This window comes from Onychomys torridus, chromosome 1 (assembly GCF_903995425.1).
Source record: "Onychomys torridus chromosome 1, mOncTor1.1, whole genome shotgun sequence".
Lineage (NCBI taxonomy): Eukaryota > Metazoa > Chordata > Mammalia > Rodentia > Cricetidae > Onychomys > Onychomys torridus.
Window position 1 is genome coordinate 71,662,820 of NC_050443.1, and position 19,845 is coordinate 71,682,664.

The window sequence follows — 19,845 nt, forward strand, 5'->3', positions numbered from 1 at the left end:
ATCAGTTATTGGACGAGAGTTCCAGCACGACAGTTAGGGTGTTTAGCCATCTGATCACCAGACTAGGTCAGATCAGGCTTTCTCTCAACCATTGCCAGCAGTCTACAGAGGATGTATCATTGTGGATTTTTGGGGACCTCTCCAGCACTCTGCCTATTCCTGTTCTCATGTGGTCTTCATTTATCATGGTCTGTTATTCCTTGTTCTCCCTTTCTGTTCTTGATCCAGCTAGGATCTCCTGCTCCCCTAAGCTTTCTTTCCCTCAAATCTTGCCCTTCATTACTCCCACTATCGTCCAAGTTGTTCATGTACATCTCATCCATTTCTCTGTCATTGGGTGATCCTTGGATCTTTCCTAGGGTCCCGTTATCTAGGTATCCTCCCTGGAGTTGTGTAGCAGTCTAGTCATCTTTGTTTTACATCTAGTATCCTCCTATGAGTGAGTACATACCATGTTTGTCCTTCTGAGTCTGGGTTACCTCACTCAGGATGATTTTTTCTAGATCCATCCATTTTGCCTGCAAACCTCATGATGTCATTGTTTTTCTCTGCTGAGTAGTACTCCATTGTGTATATGTACCATATTTTCTTTATCCATTCTTCAGTTGAAGGGCATCTAGGTTGTTTCCAGGTTCTGGCTGTTATAAACAAAGCTGATACGAACATAGCTGAGCAAATGCCCTGTGGTATGATTGAGCATTCCTTGGGTATATGCTCAAGAGTGCTACAGCTGGGTCTTGGGGGAGATGGATTCCCAATTTTCTAAGGAAGCGCCATATTGATTTCCAAAGTGGCTACACAAGCTTGCATTCCCACCAGCAGTGGAGGAGAGTTCCCCTTGCTCCACATCCTCTCCAGCATAAGCTGTCTTCTTTGCTTTTGATCTTAGCCATTCTGACAGGTGTAAGGTGGTATCTCAGAGTCATTTTGATTTGCATTTCCTGGATAATTAGGGATGTTGAGCAATTCCTTAAATGTCTTTCAGCCATTTGAACTCCCTCTGTGGAGAATTCTCTGTTTAGTTCTATAGCCCATTTCTTAATTGGACTGTTGGGCATTTTGATGTCTAATTTCTTGAGTTCTTTATATATTCTGGATATCAGCCCTCTGTCAGATGTGGGGTTGGTGAAGACCTTTTCCCATTCTGTAGGCTGTTGCTTTGTCTTGTTGACCATGTCCTTTGCTCTACAAAAGCTTCTCAGTTTCAACAGGTCCCATTGATTGATTGTTTCTCTCAGTGTCTGTGCTACTGGTGTTATATTTAGAAAGTGCTCTCCAGTGCCAATGCGTTCAAGAGTACTTCCTACTTTCTCTACTATCAGGTTCAGAGTAGCTGGATTTATGTTGAGGTCTTTGATCCACTTGGATTTAAGTTTTGTGCACGGTGACAGATATGGATCTATTTGCAGCCTTCTACACATTGACATCCAGTTATGCCAGCACCATTTGTTGAAGATGCTTTCTTTGTTCCATTGTACATTTTTAGCTTCTTTGTCAAAAATTATATGTTCATAGGTGTGCGGGTTAATGTCAGGGTCTTCAATTCGATTCCATTGGTCCACATGTTGGTTTTTATGCCAGTACCAAGCTGTTTTTATTACAGTAGCTCTATAGTAGAGCTTGAGGTCGGGGATTGTGATGCCTCCAGAGGTTGTTTTATTGTACAGGATTCTTTTGGCTATCCTGGGTTTTTTGTTTTTCCATATGAAGTTGAGTATTATTCTTTCCAGATCTGTGAAGAATTGTGTTGGTAATTTGATGGGAATTGCGTTGAATCTGTAGATTGCTTTTGGTAAGATCGCCATTGTTACTATGTTAATCCTGTCTATCCATGAGCATGGGAGATCTTTCCATTTTCTGACATCTTCTTCAGTTTCTTTTTTTAGGGACTTAAAGTTCTTGTCATATAGGTCCTTCACATGCTTAGTTAGCATAACCCCAAGGTATTTTATATCATTTGTGGCTATTATAAAGGGTGATGTATCTCTGATTTCCTTCTCAGCCTGTTTGTCTACTGTATATAGGAGGGCTACTGATTTTTTTTGAGTTGATCTTGTATCCTGCAATGTTGCTGTATCAGTTCCTTGGCTGAATTTTTGGGGTCACCCATGTATACTAACATGCCATCTGCAAATAGGGAGAGCTTGATGTCTTCCTTTCCAATTTGTATCCCCTTAATCTCCTTATGTTGTCTTATAGCTCTGGCTAGAACTTCAAGTACTATATTGAATAAGTAGGGGGAGAGGGGACACCCTTGCCTTGTGCCTGATTTTAGTGGTATTTCTTTGAGTTTCTCTCCATTTAATTTGATGTTGGCTGTTGGCTTGCTGTAGATTGCCTTTATTGTGTTTAGGTATGTTCCCTGTATTGCTGATCACTCCAAGGCTTTATCATGAAGGGGTGTTAGATTTTGTCAAATGCCTTTTCTGCATCTAGTGAGATGATCATGTGGTCTTTTTCCTTGAGTTTGTTTATATGGTGTATTACATTGACAGATTTTTGTATGTTGAACTACCCTTGCATCCCTGGGATGAAGCCTACTTGATCATGGTGGATAATTGTTTTGATGTGTTCTTGGAGTCTGTTTGCCAGAATTTTATTGAGTATTTTTGCATCAATGTTCATGAGGGAGATCAGTCTGTAGTTCTCTTTCTTTGTTGCATCTTTGTTTGGTTTAGGAATCAGGGTAATTATAGCCTCATAGAAGGAGTTTGTTAGTATACCTTCTGCTTCTATTGTGTGGAACAATTTAAAGAGTATTGGTATTAAGTCTTCTTTGAAGATCTGGTAGAATTCTGCAGTGAAACCATCAGGTCCAGGGCTTTTTTTTGTTGGGAGACTTTTAATGACTTATTCTATGTCCTTGGGGGTTATTGGACTATTTAAATGGTTTATCTGGTCTTGATTTAACTTAGGTATGTGGTACCTATCCAGAAAATTATCCATTTCTTTTAGATTTTCCAGTTTTGTGGAGTAGAGGTTTTTGAAGTATGACCTGATGATTCTATGGATTTCCTCATTGTCTGTTGTTATGTCCTCCTTTTCATTTGTGATTTTGTTAACTTGGATGCTCTCTCTCTCTGTCTTTTGGTTAGTTTGGATAAGGGCTTGTCTATCTTGTTGATCTTCTCAAAGAACCAACTCTTTGTTTCATTAATCCTTTGTATTGTTCTCTTTATTTCTATTTTATTGATTTCAGCTCTCAATTTAATAAGTTCCTGGCATCTGTTCCTCCTAGGAGACTTTGCTTCTTCCTGTTCAAGGGCTTTCAGGTGTGCTGTCAAGTCACTAGTGTGAGATTTCTCCAGCTTCTTTATGTGGGCATTCAGTGCTATGAATTTCCCTCTTAGCACTGCTTTCATAGTATCCCATAAGTTTGGGTATGTGGTGTATTCATTTTCATTGATCTCTAGGAAGTCTTTAATTTCTTTCTTTATTTCTTCCTTAACCCATTGGTGATTCAGTTGAGCATTATTCAGTTTCCATGAGATTGTAGGATTTCTGTAGTTTTTTTCTGTTGCTGAAATCTAACTTTAAACCATGGTGGTCTGATAGAACACAGGAGGTTATTCCAATTGTTTTGTATCTGATGAGATTTGCTTTGTGGCCAAGTATGTGGTCAATTTTAGAGAAGGTTCCATGGGGTGCTGAGAAGAAGGTCTATTCTTTTTTGTTTGGGTGGAATGTTCTGTAGATATTGATTAAGTCCATTCGTGCCATAACATCAGTTAAGTCCATTATGTCTCTGTTAAGTTTCAATTTGGCCGATGTGTCCAGAGGTGAAAGTGGGGTGTTGAAGTCTCCCACTATTAATATGTGGGGTTTTATATGTGATTTAAGCTTTAGTAATGTTTCTTTTACATATGTGGGTGCCCTTGTGTTTGGGGCATAAATGTTCAGAATTGAGACTTCATCTTGGTGGATCTTTCCTGCGATGAGTATGTAATGTCCTTCATCATCTCTTTTGATTGATTTTAGTTTGAAGTCTATTTTGCTGGATATTAGGATGGCTACACCAGCTTGCTTCTTAAGACCATTTGATTGGAAAGTCTTTTCCCAGCCTTTTATTCTTAGGAGGTATCTGTCTTTGAATTTGAGGTGTGTTTCTTCTATGCAGCAGAAAGATGGGTTCTGTTTTTGTATCCATTCTCTTACTCTGTGTCTTTTTATAGGTGAATTAAGTCCATTTATATTAAGGGATATTAATGACCAGTGATTGTTCATTCCTGTTGTTATTTTTATTTTTTGGTGGTAGTGTGTGTGTACTTCTCTTCTTTGGGGTTTACTGCTGTGGTGTTATCTATTGCCTGTGTTTTCATGGGTGTATCTGCCTTCCTTAGGTTGGAATTTTCCTTCTAGTGCTTTCTGTAGGGCTGGGTTTGTGGATAAGTATTGTTTAAATCTGGTTTTGTCTTGGACGGTCTTGTTCACTCCATCTGTGATGATTGAAAGGATAGGAGCTGGGGGGCTGGACTCTGAGTCTCGGGAAGTCCCTGGGGTCTCCTTATTTTGTCCAGATGGGAGCTCCTCTTGTCCAGATGGGAGTTCCTCTGGTCTCTGGTCCAGATGGGAGCTCCAGGGCAGGATGGAAGCTTGGGGCTGGTCTCTGATTCTCAGGAAGTGGCTGGGGTCTCCAGCAGATGGGTGTGGGGGCAGGGTGTGGAGACTGCAGTGTCTGCCTGCAGTCTTGGAAAAGGGGAGCCTTCCCTCAGGGCCTGCCGATTGGCAGGAAACTGGAGCCAAGTTGGTCAGTTCCTCCCAGAGTGGTCTGTGTACAGCTGTGGGACCCAGGGGCCATTGCCTCTCTGACTATAACCCAGGTACTCACGTCTGGTCCAGATGGGAGTTCCGGGGCGGATGGAAGCTGGGGGCTGGTCTCTGAGTCTCAGGAAGTGGCTTAGGCTACTCTTAATGACCAGTTTGTGTTTGTAAAATAATTATCTCCAAACCAATGAAATGTCTGTGGAATCCCATAGATGGCACTACACTGAGTTTTCTGGCCCTTAGACAGTTCAAACTCATATAGTAGCTCACTTAAGATGGAGCCTGGCTACAGAACCCAGAGTATTCCCTGGGAGATGCCAAAAGATATGCTTCCAGAACAAGAATATTGAACAGAGTTCAGAATACATATATAAGTAGGCTGAACTGAATTTCCTAGAGTTCACTGATGACTCTAAATAGAGCAGTTTAGATCACTAGATTTTTGCTTGCTTGTTTGTTTTCTGTAAAAGACTAGATATCAATGTCTTAGAACTTATTTGGTCCCTCTAGTGTTAGTGAACATGATTGTGCACCAATAAAAATGCCATTTTACAGAATCACAAAGTGGGTCAGATTGGCCCACAGGACATAGCTTCCTTATGTCTAGAATAGGGAAAATCATAAAATTTAACATATGATTGTTGCGCGTTCAAAGGAAAGCAGTTGGTGAATTTTGCTATGAAGGTAGAGGTAGCTTGATAAAAATATAAGAGGATGGTAAACAATTTTAAATTTCTTTGGGAAGAATTGATGATATCCCTGATGTCAATGACTTGGGCATCAGAATATAGATATCCTACCTACTTACTATACACCAGAGTGGCTGTGAAGTCCGCATATGCTTCAGACAGCCCTTTGCTATACTACTCTAGGCTTGCTCTCTAGACTACTGCCCTAAGTATTGCATTTTTACATAGCATGACCATACCAGACCCAGAAATAATGTAAGTAGAAAAGGGGAGTGAAGGGCACATTTAGCATGCTATTTTTCACAACCATTTGTAGAATGATGGATCCTGTGATTTTAATTCTTTCTTAAGCAAAGAATGCTAGGAACTTTGTCCTTTCAGGTTAGAGAATATCAGCTGCCACTTTTTTTTTGAATAATGAACCCTCTTTGCTGCCTCCACTGGACCCCAGAACTCATAGGGGACTGGCTTCCATTTTTCCTTTCCTTATCTGCTTTACTTCCTGTTACTGCTTTGAGTCTAACAAAAAGAAAAAGAAAGAAGAGAAAAGCTATAAGAATCACACACACACACACACACACACACACACACACACACACACACACACACCAGTCAACTAGTAACATCTGTCTATATATACTTCATGATTTCTCTTTTTAAAGCCACCTCATGAAAAATTTTAAACATTACAAAAGCAGGAAGAGAACTATAGGTCCCTTATACTCCAAAATTACACACCCATCTACAATCCCCTCAACTATGTTGACAGAAAGCTGTAGAAATTATGCATTGTGTGCCTTCCTGATCCAGCACCACACACTTCGTTTCACTTGTCCCACCTCTGGGACAGTTGCTTATGATGTCATGACACTGACATCTTAAGAGGATGCATTTCAGTTAGGAAATGCCCATTTCTTCACCATCGATGTGAATTGTTGCCTTTGGAGCAGGAATACCACATGACTTCAACTACTTTTCAGTCCTTGCACTCAGAAAATACATCCAGTCAGTTTGTCAGCCCCACAGTTGACCTTGACAGATTGCTCCATCGTGTAGCTATTTCTTGCTACTCTTGTAATTGATTATGTGAAGAGATGAATATATTGTTTTCTCACGGACTTGCAAATACTGATGACTCTTGAATGAATTTTCTTTTCTGGTGGCAGTTAGAGAATAGTGATTCCTGGCTTTATCGTTCTCCCTGGATTCTCCTATAAAGAAAAGCTTTTCATTTACCCTGTTTGGTTAACTCTTTTTATAGCCTCAATGGCATCACACATTTCTTCTCAGATTCATTGTGCCCATTGTTCATATTATGTGGGTTTGGCTTTGATGTTCTTTATACACATCACAGTTAATGTAGGTTTTACTCAAGTATTGTTTCCAACTAAACAACATTAATTCCCATTTTTCAGGGTAGATGCTAGATATGCTTCCAGCTACAAGGCTATCATCCACACCTAGGGCTTCTTTAGAAAAGAAATTAAAATTTTTAAAGATTCTTCATTTCCTTTCAAATATCCTCTTTTTGACCATGACAACTCTTGTTCCCAGCATGCCTGCATTTATTCATTTGTTTGGTTGTAGAACAAAATGGTTTCAGTATTCTTATCACATTAGCCTGCCAAGAAAATGTCAATGTTCTTAACAATTCTACCTTTAGATGTACTGAGGCTATATTCCAGTTACATATTTTAAGGTAATTCAGGGTATCAAACCATTCTCTAATTCAGTATGGCATGACCACATACCATTGTCACACATAAAAATTAATAATTACTGGATTAATAGACAACTTTGTGCAGTCGGCTCTCTCTTCCACCTTTACATGGGATCTGGGGGTCAAAGTCAGTTTGTCAGGTTTGTATCATCTTGTGGCAAGTGTCTTTACACAATCTGGCAATAATCCCTCCTCCTCCTCCTCCTCCTCCTCCTCCTCCTCCTCTTCTGGATTCATATTATACCACAAATGTCATAAATGGTTTTGTTGTTGTTTTCTGTTGTCATTCGTTTGAACCAGAGGCAAATGAAGTCCCTTTAAGTATTTTGTTTGTTTTTGCTGTTAGTTGATGCAATATTTATGTTGAAGAAACTAGGTAATTTGTCTCACAGAGTTTTCCAAACTTCAGATTTTGATTGTTGTATCTTTATAAAGAAATCAAAGAAACATGGAAAATCCAATTGTATTTGTAAACTGATCATGGAAGTTGTAAGTTTGAACATATTCAGGTTCATTTGGAGCTTTGTTTTAGTAGAACTTAGGAGGGCTTCTTTGCAGTGAGCTTTTATTCTCTTTCAAGAGGCTTGGGACTTCTGAATGGGTAATTTTTTATGCTCTCAAGTATTAATCTGAGATCCAACAAATGATCTCTGATTCAACTCTTCTTGGTCATATTATTGCTTATTCTTTAATACATTTTGTTTTATAATTCTGTTTCTGCATGAAAATGAGCTACCTATATAATACAAAGTGATGTCTAAACAGCTTTTCCAGGTGAACACAACTATGAGGAAACAAGTAATTTTTCAATTTTATTCTTCTCTCATACAATAAATATATGCCAACCACAGCTTCCCCTTCCTCCACGCTTTCCAGTGCCCACCCACCACCTTCCCTCTCTCCTGGATCCACTGCTTCCCGAGAAATAAATGTTTATTAAAGTAAGAGGAGCCACAGAAAAGGCATATTTGAACCATGTACAAGTTTAAATTCCACCAAAGAACACCATTATCTACAAAGGTAATGTTATGGAGCTACAGAAGCTGAGGAATTAGCAGATTTAAAAAAAAAAACAGAAATAGGCCCCTAGTTCTAGAGTTTTCTGAATATGAAGGGTAAACACATGACATTTGTCTTCAAAAACATGGGATTTAAGTAGAGAAGAGGGGATTTGCGTTTTTTGCTTTCTTCGTTATGAGTAATGTTCTTTTATCTTACACCAGATTACCAAAACATTCTATGGTGGGGTTGATCCAGGAAATTTCATGCTATTTGACCTGCCAATCATGAGGCTTCTAAGTCACACTGATGAGATGCTGACGCCTGACATAAGTGTTATAATGTCTGTCACAACATGAAAGGTATTCACTTAACTGAGAGACAGGACAGAATAAGATCAACAGAAACATATACAGATTTCTACATGCAGATATATATATATGTATATGTGTGTGTATATATATGGTATATATATATGGTATATATATATATGGTATATATATATATATGGTATATATATATATATGGTATATATATATATATATATATATATATATATATATATATGGTAGACTACAAGAGTTGGAGAGCATCCAATTAAAGACATAATATATTTACACCAAGTTGAATGAGAAAACTGATATGATTGTTTCCTTTCAACCTATGGTATGGGGTTGTACAAGGATTCCTCTTTTAAATGGCCTTCTTGAGATATAATTTACATTAGTTACATGACCTTAAAATACACAACTCCCATGTTTCCAAGTGTATTCATAGGCTATGTAACCATCACCACATTCTCATCTCTATGTACTCTAAAATAAGTCCATACCCATCAACTGCTACTTCCTACTCTCTATACCTCATTATGCTGTATACACCACTTATTCACTTCACTATTAACTAGCCACTTATATGCAAATTTTTTAGATTGCTATGTCTAATGTGTCTCATTAAAATTCCTTTTATTTTTTTATAATATCATAAGGACAAGCGTGGTTTTCAGCCATCAACGGCATGAATTGTTATCTAAGATGGAAAGATGTAGCAAAATAACCAAAAGAGATACTGATTAATCCAATGACATGTTGTGGCCTAAGTAACTACCAGCCATTACTGTCCAGGAATGACAGAATATGTGGTGTGACTTACAATAGTCAATTGCTTGTAATTTTAAATATAAACTTGAAGGAGGCATGGCTTTCAGAAATTTGTACTCACCAAACACTAACATCTGCAGCCAATTCAATTCCTGACTTCACAGCTCACCATTTGAGCAACCCTGAATACATACAGGAATAGTGATGAGGCAGGCTTCATGAAGCTAGCCTGTAGATCATGCATGTGATGCCTTAGAACTAAATTTGGTAATTCAATGCTCAATAAATACAAATTTTTGCTTGGTCAAATTCTAAAGTAGAATTCTTTCCTATGCCAACTTACCGCAGGCCACATTTGATTGGTGTTTTCAAGATCTCTATTCAAAGGAATTTTCTCCTTAAAGGCAACACATGGGGATTAAAGATGCTGTAATGTAGACAAAACAGCACTGAGCAGGCACAATTAAGACAAGAGCTGTAAACTAGCCTTTACTTTAGAGCCATGTGTTACATAAATAGCAAAAATGCTAATTTATTCTCTTCACCCAGCACTCATGCATCAGAATTTTCCCTTCAGTATTAAAAGGAAAAATTACAGTGATAATAAAGCATATATTATGATACTACACATGTCTAGCCTCTTAAACCACATGTAATCCTTTATAAGTCAAAATGTTAACATTAACTAATGTTACCATTACTTCAGTAAGACCCCACCTGCAAAACATTGAAATCTATGTGAAATGAAATGGGTGATTTGATTTTGTATCCATACATCTAAGAAAGTGTGACCATGAAGGGGTCCAGTGCCTTCCATGTTACACAGGAAGGAATTGAAGTGCATTTGTTCATAATACTGTTGTATAATTTTACTTCTGAGATATCATGTATTTTCTGTCCTTTGAAAAGGTGTGCTGTTCAGTATGATTATGTCTGATCAGAGAACTCATGATACACAACATTTTCATACTTGGGAAATGTTAACACATTACATTCCTTGCTTTAAAACATGAAAGAATTAATCAAAGACAACACCTTTTCATTTTTTCCCCCATGAGACAATGTAAACAAGGTGGTTTGCATGCAACACCACTTGGGGTTCTAGAAGCCTCTGCATTATCCATCTGTGTGTGTTTGTGTGTTTACATCCCCAGCTTTCCAAATTCTCTTGGCATAATTTTGTATTTGCATGAGATTTCATAATTGTTTTGCATGAAAAGTCATCTTTAATGTTAACGAGTAGTGTCTAACACCCCCTGCCATATCACATGCCATTGATCTTACATGATATTTTTCTTTTACTTTCAGTTACTGGAGTTTAAATATGCTTGAAATGTAAAAGTAGCATGACACTGGAGTGATGCAAGAATATGTAATGTTCCTTTAAGGAAAATATGGGGCACTTCCTAGCCTTGTCTATGGCTTCCACTTCTCAATTATAAGTTATGATAAAACTCTATTAAACACAGGTGCTGTCTGCAGACTTACGTTCCAAGAAAGTAGTGCTTTAATATGAGATATAAAACTGTTCCTGATCTGGCATAAAATTCAGCTGACTTTAGTGAAAGAGGTTTCAGTACTTCAGTGTTTCCTGAATGAACATGATCAGTACTAATAACTGAGCACAAGAGTACAAAACAAATGCCTTATTTGCACCAATTTTTTTGTCAAGCTTCTAATTAAATATGGGCACATGACTTAGTCCCATGAATGGGACAAAACGCTCATCTCTCAGCCAATAAGTACTCATTTCTTCCAAGCTGTCGCCTCGCTGGCTCCACATTTCTTCCTGCCAGTGGCCAATGCTAACCCTGGGTTACAACACCCCTTTTCACAATGCCATTGGCAATTCAATCTAAAACCTATGCAAGTAAGAAACCCTGCTCCCTGGAGATGTTTTTCTAGTGGTTTTAAGCAGCTAGAAGATTTAAATCAGTCAAGTGTGGATGATAATCAGGCTGGCGAGACATTTTTAAAACATTATAAGATATGAAATTAATAAGATTTGAATGGTTCCATTTCACAAAGAACAACCCACAAAGCATTTGTGTAACAACAGCTACCATGCGATAAATTGAGTTTTCTTTAAAAATCTACTGACAAGCATGTCCTGATCACTGGAGTGATTTTAATAACTGTACTATAAAATATTTTATTTTTTAATCCAGCCCCATTTAAACTAATAGATGACTTGTACTTTGAAGATATCCTAATTTTTTTCCCTTTACCAAAATGTAGATGAGTGACTATGATTTCTCCTATGCTTGGGTGATTGCCAAGTAAGTACCACATTAGAAGCTTCTGGTTGACTGCTTGCTGGCTGTCACCAACGACACCTGTGATACTGGCATTGGACTCCACCTCTTTGTGCTTCTCGAGGTAGTCCATAATGAGGATGTGAGGCTAAATTATCTTTTGAATTAAAATGTTACACTATAATTATCACATATCATAAATCCATTTGCTTCCTTATGCAGTTTTAATTAAACCCAAGCTGAACTAATACAAATTCAATTTTAAGACAGCTAGACAATGAGGGAAAAAAAACCTATGCTTTAATAATCAGTCATTTTATGCCTAACAGTGATAAAATGAGAATTATATAGCAGTTTATGTGGATATTTCCTAGTGTGATCTTAACACCAGAAAAGTGTGTTGATTTGTAAATGAAGACTCAGAAGTTCGAAGAGATTCAGTTACCTGTCAAAGGTGACAGACAAACTATAGAACCAGGATGGGTTTGGATCTTCCACCTTAAGACATCCCTGGTCACCATTTATATGCAAGGAGTGTTCTGACTGCAGACCCACTTTCCCAAGGCGCTATTATCAGGAGCTGGCACTCCTGGAAAGTCCAGTCTGCCTCGCAACCCCTCCAGCGCCTCTGTTGAGTGTCCCCTTGCGTCACTACAGCTCTCTGTGCTTTTACAAACTAGTTGTTGCGTCAGCATGAGTGTGACAACAATTAGACGTCCCCTGTTTTTGCCCCATGCCTTTTCTCCTTCACAGTCATTCAATGACAAGCGTAAAAAGAGCTTCATCTTTTCACGAAAATTCCCATTCTACAAGAACAAGGAGCAGAGTGAGCAGGAAACCAGTGATCCTGAACGTAAGTAGATTCTGAAGATAATGTCACCTGCAACACAAGAAAAAAAAATCTTCACAGGCAACACTCATGACAGGCTGGCCCACGCCACACACCTAGGCGAACAACATGGCAGGCAGGCAGGACAGGTTTTACTACTGTGACCGGTGTTTGACTGCAGTCTGGATCCTTCCCTTCCTGGGGCTGTGTTGTGTAGAAAGCACTAGAAAGGGCCTTGACCAAACTGGAGCTTCAAGTCCAACCAGCATTTCTCTGTGAGCAGGAATGGCTCTGGTTTGATCCTATAACTCCCTAAGGCTTGAGAAAAATTTCCTTTCTGCTCAGACATATTCGATTACATTGTCACATATGCATTTTGTCTTGGATGCCGACTTATTAGAAGTAATTCGATGACTTTTATTGAGTATTGGTGCATCAGTTCACTCTTACCCTCCAGGAAGCCATTAAATATATGCTGAGAAGGGAGCTTGTAGAGGTGGATACAGAATTTGTTATGAAATTTGGATTGGGGACATTCTTTGACAGTGAAAAAATTACATTCACTGATTCTCTCTTTTCCCCCCACAATCTCTGGCTTCAATCTTTTGAGCAGATTTACAAATCAAAATTTCCTTTTATAACTCAGCTCAGGGATCTTGGGATGAAATTTATTTCAAAAGGAAAGAGAGTGGGATCCAGATTGCTTGGGCAACACGGTCTGTCATGGTAGTATCCATTTCAACTCCACTGACCTCTCCCTTCCTCTTCCGTGGCTGTTCTTCCTCTCATTGCTCTCTCTGGGGACTTCCGTGCAGGACATCCCCGGATTAGGTGACGACGGTTATGGAACCAAGACTCTGAGTAAGTTTCCAGGAATGGTCACTGTTAACTTTTCCTTTCCTTTCCTTTTGAGTTTGCCTTTCGTTCCTTTTCCTGAGGGCCTTTCATTCCTAGCATGCACACGATACGAGTTTGATTTGTTACCTAGCTGTGAATGCTCCTACAAAATAAGTTTCGGTCATTTTGTTCTGCATGTCAGCATTTAAAAGCGAAGTGTGTCAGGCAGTCTAACTCCTGCTGTGGGCAACACCTCCCCCTTTCTGGCTGTGTGACAATGGCCAACATGGTCCTGATGCCCATCAGGGCATCATTTGCTCAGTTGCCAACTTCCTCTCAGAGAGCAAAAGACCATGTCAAAGAAAGGGTGAGTGAAGTGTTCTAGAATGGCAAAGTAGAAACATTCTTTATGTTCTTTCTTCTGCCTTTTCAACATGGAAAGATATAATGACCTTGCCCAATTCTATAATTGAGCTATACTTTGCTGTTAATAAAGGAGCTGTTTTGTAGTCAAAAGCAACATGCATTCTCAAAAAGTAAATTTTAAGCTATCTGAGCCTTAATTCTTTGTTATTAACTTTGACTGATTTTTTTTTTCTGACTTGCCGTGGTCCTGCTTGAACCAATTGTATGATAGTTTAGATAGAATATTTAGATAAATATTAATACCTTTGCCTATCTGAATTACCAGCTGCATTATGCTGTCAGGGCTCCATCTTGTAGTACAGAATGAAAAATAAGATATATTAGACCTTTACATTTTCTACTTATTCATGTCTTTGGTCTATGTCTCGTTGCACTTAGCAATTAAAAACAAGTATCTTTGTCTCAAAAGCCTGTGCTATGATTTTTACTTTCTTTAATCCTGGTTCCACTCTAGAAGCACCAAGGAAATAAGAACAGAATCTTGTATCTTTTGCAAATGTATCACATATTCAATTTTGTTTTGTATGTTTTAATGTAATAGCTATAGGAGATATTTTTAGTTGTCCATTTCATTTTATAAAGCAAAATACCATTGAGTTGGATTTCACATTCCAGGGCTGTTTATATAAGCCTGTGCGTGTGGTGATGCCTGCCTTTCAGGGTTCAAGTTTTGACTCACAGTGGCCTGTTTTAGACATGTAGCTGGAGAAAAACAAAATCTGGTCAAGTGCTGCTCTTCTTAAAGATGAAAACTTTATCTTTGAAAGATTATGTAGAGTGTGGTATGAAATTTACCCACTGATTTTAGCATCACCTGGATGGCATTAAATACCACCTGGGGGAATTTATACACTTTCAATTAGGAGAGGGAAAGTGACTGTCTTAGCATATCACTAATAGTAAGCATCATTAAAAAGTATGTAATGCTCTGTTGAATCCAGAACACCCAGATGTTTGCTTACTCTCTAAAAACAGAACAGATTTAATTAATGAGAAAAAAAATCAGGTTCTCCCGACATACTGTTTCAAAGTAGGAAAGATAAGAACATCCACAAAGGTGCCCTGAAGTATGCGTATGCATCTTCACTATCTGTTCAGTGATAGTAAGCAGATCCTCATGGGTTCATCCACCCCTTCCCCCATGAGTCTTGGACTTGTTAAATGTATGCCCACATTAACAGCACAGCTCTGGTCATAAAGCCACACAGAGAGGAATGGTTGGAAATCAGCATTTGCTTTGGTTTTCTTTAGTTGTATGCTGTAGAATCAATCCCCCTCAGCAGGCCAAAAAAAAAAAGTGTATGTCCAAGCATTTTAAAGCACTATTTTATTTTTTGCTGTTAGAGAATAATGTGTTTTCTTTTCTTCTTTCTTAAGTATCGTCAAACAGCTGAAAGCCAAGTAGTCATATATATAGCGTTCTAGTGCAGGGGCATGTGAAGAAGTTGATAAGTTTTATACGATCAACTCAGATGAACAACACACGTATCTCTACTGTTAGCCAAGACCTTCAGGATGAATTAACCATAATTCATGCCAGATCCTGCACTGAGTATCAGGCCATTCATGTTCTGCCTGCTCTATTCTCCCAGAATTTAATATCTATTCAAGGAAAAATCATAGAATAAAAAACTAAGTCATAAAACGTTTCTCAGGGATTTGTTGCTTCCTCCCATATTTTCTACTCACTGAAGCAGGAAAGAGCTTCAAAAATCCCTTTTACAGCTGAGGATTTGCTTGCAAAGTATTTAAATGGAAAAATCAAAGGGACTCCAGGGATCAGTTGGAGTCAAAATAACTAAGGGCTAAAAATACTGAGAATCTCCTATATACCAGCGGACACACACTGTCCTTCACAACTTCTGGAAAAATCAGAACTCTATGGATGTGTCACTTATAGATAGAACGTCACCTGGGTGGCCATTGTTTGCTGTGTGATAACTAAAGGTACTTTTTGTATTTGCTGGAAGAAACAGCAGTATTGTGCAAACTGGCAATAAAGTTTTCATCTTTGTCTTCTGGATTCTCTCAGTGCGACTCTTCCGCAGCCTTTCACTGGCCCTTTGCTCCCATTTGCAGTAGCTTTGCATGGGTGTGTCCTTTCCCTTCTGGCTGCTCTCTGACGCTTGACCCTTCTTTAATGTGCTGTGCTGTCCTTGCAGAACACGTCTCCTCTAATGCCAGCGATAGCGAAAGTAGCTGCCGTAAGTTTCTGCTTGGCCTTGTGCTTCCTTTCTCTGCAGTTGCCTCCATTGCCTGTGGTCATCATTTCAGATTCTTTTCAACTGCTGCCTTTCTCTCTCTCTCTCTCTCTCTCTCTCTCTCTCTCTCTCTCTCTCTCTCTCTCTCTCTCTCTCTCTGTCATCCTCGAAAGCAAATGGCTTGAAGTGAAATCAGCATTTGATGTGGAAAGATACAAATGACTCAGGGGCCATCAGTGGACCCTAACATGATTGGTGGATGCAGGCGCAGATATTTCTAATACCAATTTGAACCTCAGCTGGTTGCGACCTCATGATGGAGATTTTGACATTCTGTTCCCCAAATCAATTTAACCCCCCTGTAGGAAGGGAGAGGGCCATGATTCTATTCTCCTCGCCTTTTTCCCTTCTGCTCCTGGAGCAGAAGCATTTCTAACTTACAGTGTTCCTTTTAAAACAGGTGTCTTTTGTATCACTTTCTCCCTGATTAATATTTCAAGACACATAGCATATCTATGCGTCTAACCTTATTTGAGGGATGGTTGGAAAATTGATGAAAACGCTTCATCTAATGCTGAAAGAATTTTCAAAACTTTTTAGGTCACAAAACATAACTGAAAAGGTAGGTAACTACTTTAAAATGTTCTCTGTCTTTCTTTGGTCACCTCAAGCCATTTGCTTAGTGTATGGAAATATTCACCAGACAATAAGCTCATCCTTCTAATCAGGCCTCATGGTTTCTTGCTGCCTACTTGTGTCTTTGGTGACTTATATAGGTACCTATTACCACTGGGTCCTTATGTTATCTTTAATATTGACTTGCACTCCTTAATAAAAGGCATTACCCAAAAAGCAATTGTTAAGGGTGTCAGAAAACTGCAGGTCCAATACATGACTCGCAGAAATAAATACCAATGCAGAAATTGGTATTGTCTTTTGCATGAATATTAATTTAAAAGAAAAATTGTTTGGGGCATCCCTATTCTACTCCATTATAGTATGGTGCTTTACAAAAATCATTCCAATTAGTAAGTATAACCTAGAATGGAGTAGGGTTTTAAAGAAGCAGACTGGTGGCCAGTCTAACACACACACACACACACACACACACACACACACACACACACACACAAGACAGGGAAGGGTGTCATGTAATGGTGACGATCAGAAAAGGAAGGTGACGTGGACCAAAGACTGAATGACAAAGTTGTGATAAGATGCACAGGCAGAGTGTTAAAGGTGCGTGATTGTCAAATTGATGAGTTCCATTGACTCTCACAGATGGACAGATCCAGAGTCCTTATGCTCAACATGGCTGTGCTCTTCCTACTCCTACCATTAACCCAAGGGCAGCAGAGACAATTGCCTCTTGTTTCCTATGTGTTCCAATTCAGAACTAGCCAATGAGCTCACCTTTCTGACTCTGTGAGCCACTCTTGGTCTTTCATGAGGAGAAATGTGATGTACTTGTTTGGTTTCATGAAGACCAAGACACTAATTGCTTTAGTTTTCCATGTTCAAGGTCTTTGCTCCCCTCCAGTAGATAGAGCTAGAGAAAAGGAAAATGCATGCTTTGTCCTCCAGTCCTCTTTATGGGGTGTACAACCTTCTTTGGAAATTATATTTTTGGAATTTTTTTCCAGAACCACTAAGTCAGAATTTAGACCACAACTTTGAGCCCTTGGGGTGATGTGCCAGGATGACACCAATCATTCTTTTCCCTCCCAAATAGTAGCTGCACACAAATATTTATTGAGGGAATGAAGGAAGCACTTGTATAGGCCATAAATTACCTATGAGAAGAGAGAGAGTTGGAGCTGGAGTCATGATGTTAGTAAGGTGATGTGGAGTGTAATCATTACATTTGGGGTCTCAGATTTTACAAGACCAGGCATGCAAGATTTCCTCCAAAGCCAAGTTACATTCACTGATTCATTTGGCAGCTTCTCCATGCAAGGTCCCATTTCTCAGTACTCTAAAACCCAGTATGAGAATTGATCAAGCCTGGATCTCACTACACGTGTACTAGGAGAGAGAGCTTAATAACAGAAACAGGAACTGTAGGGACCAGGATAAAAATCTTACTCTAGGATAGAAGGTGCATCCACACTACTTCCAGACAGGAAGTGACCTGTGCACTAAGCTTTGGAAAGCAGAGTACATGTCAAAAGGAAAAAAGGAACTCTGGGAGGGGCATGTCACACCAAAAAGACAGAGGTATGACCTAGACATGTGTTCCAGAAAAGGCAACTTTGATATCAAAATAGGCTGTATTTTTTTTCTAGTGAATTTCTGGCTTTTGCTATAATTGAGACTAATTTTATGTCTCATGAATACCAGTACAAACAAATGTGAAAAGGCTCTTTGCCACTGTGAAAACATTGCCTGTTCAATCTGGAGCCAGGATGGCTTTATAAAAAGTGGGTGATACAAAATAGTCCAAGGCTACTGTGCTGCACAATGCACAAAGCACCCTTCACACTGCATTCTGGAGACACACAGCCTTACACATGCATGCCTACACACACAGCCTTACACATGCATGCCTGCACACACAGCCTTACACATGCATGCCTGCACATACAGCCTTACACATGCATGCCTACAAGCTTCCACTTCTACAACATAATTCAGACATCTGCTATAACAAATCAAGCATTACAGAATAATATTTTTCAAGTCCAACAATATTAAGTAGCAGCTAAAGTATAATTAATTAATAAGATATAAGATATTGCCTAATTATGTGAAATACTATTTCAAAACCTCAACTATTGAATAGTTCCATATTTCTTACTGCCAGTAAAGTAGTAAAGTTAAGGCTCATGTTTTTGGCCTTTCTGTATATACCTTCTAATTGCCCTTGTATTGTGAGGCAATAAATACCAACCAGGTATTATCAGGACCAGGCAACCCTCCATAGCTGATGATCTACTGTCTCAAAGCTCCATCAAGCTGTTTACACATAACGGTTGTATGGGAGTTGACAATTATCCTTCTTGCATTTAGTTCTTTCATCTTCATTATCTCATTTGACTTCTGCAATGATGCTATGATTAGGGAGGTCTTAGCTGGGTAGCCGACTTTGCATAGGAGGCGTCAGAGCTGGAAGAGGCTGTGCACCTCACTAAGTGGTTGCTCTGAAGTTGCAATGAGACCTTGTCATTCTGGCCCTCCCACATTCTGTACTGTACCATGTGGTTTTTAACCCCAGCTTCTTGCTGTTTAATCCAGTACTTTGCAAGCATTCTATACCACTGATCAGATTAATAAGACTAAAACTAGCAGGGCAGTGGTTAATCCAGCACTCAGGAGGCAGAAGCAGGGGGATCTTTGTGAATTAAAAGCCAACCTGGTCTACAGAGTGAGTTCCAGGCAGCCAGAGCTACACAGTGAAACCTTGTCTTGAGGGGAAAAAAATCTCAGGAAAGTTGAAAAGACTAACACTGCTTATAGTGTTAACTATTTACTAAGCCTGATTGTGAGGGCTTTCTGGTGGTTAAGTAATTTAATCTCCTAACTATCCTATGGAGACACTGAGCTAACAAATAGATTTCAATCAAAATATCAAGTGGAACCAATTGGAAATAGCTGCTTGAAGAATTGTTTGGAGGAGCTGGGGAAATAACTCAGTAGTAAAGAACACTAGCCATTCTTCCAGAAAACCTGAGTTTTACAATTGCCTAAAACTCCAGTTCCAAGAGGATCCAACACCCTCTTCTGGATTCCACAGGCACCAAGCATGCAAGTATGTACAGACATACATGCAGGCAAAACATCCAGACTAATAAAAGAAGGAAAAATTAAGAAATGTACATAGACAACTTCTGTGGTCACACAGCAGCTCATCAATACTTCAGGCAGTGACTACTGTGTAATTCCCATTGAGGGCCCAGAACAGAGAACACCACCATGTGCTCCATACCCACCATCTGTGAAGCACATAGTCTATCCTGCCCTAGTGCTAACGGAAGTAGATTGATTCTCAATAGCCATCAGGTGCGAGCCCTAAGAACTAGATTTAG

At 39.1% G+C, this 19,845-nt stretch overlaps 1 protein-coding gene across 7 annotated transcripts in view; it reads left to right on the top strand.

Moving 5' to 3' along the window:
* The window catches only part of Dlg2 (discs large MAGUK scaffold protein 2), a 901,904-nt gene that overhangs the window by 858,532 nt on the left and 23,527 nt on the right, over positions 1–19,845 (top strand). For 5 of the 7 annotated variants that reach the window (XM_036186483.1, XM_036186452.1, XM_036186468.1 and 2 more), the window contains one exon: positions 13,172–13,217. In XM_036186483.1, the coding sequence (XP_036042376.1) occupies positions 13,172–13,217 (46 nt within the window). Of the gene's footprint in view, positions 1–12,280; positions 12,381–13,171; positions 13,218–19,845 lie in introns of all 7 variants that reach the window. The other 2 variants (XM_036186442.1, XM_036186459.1) reach the window with 1 other exon arrangement.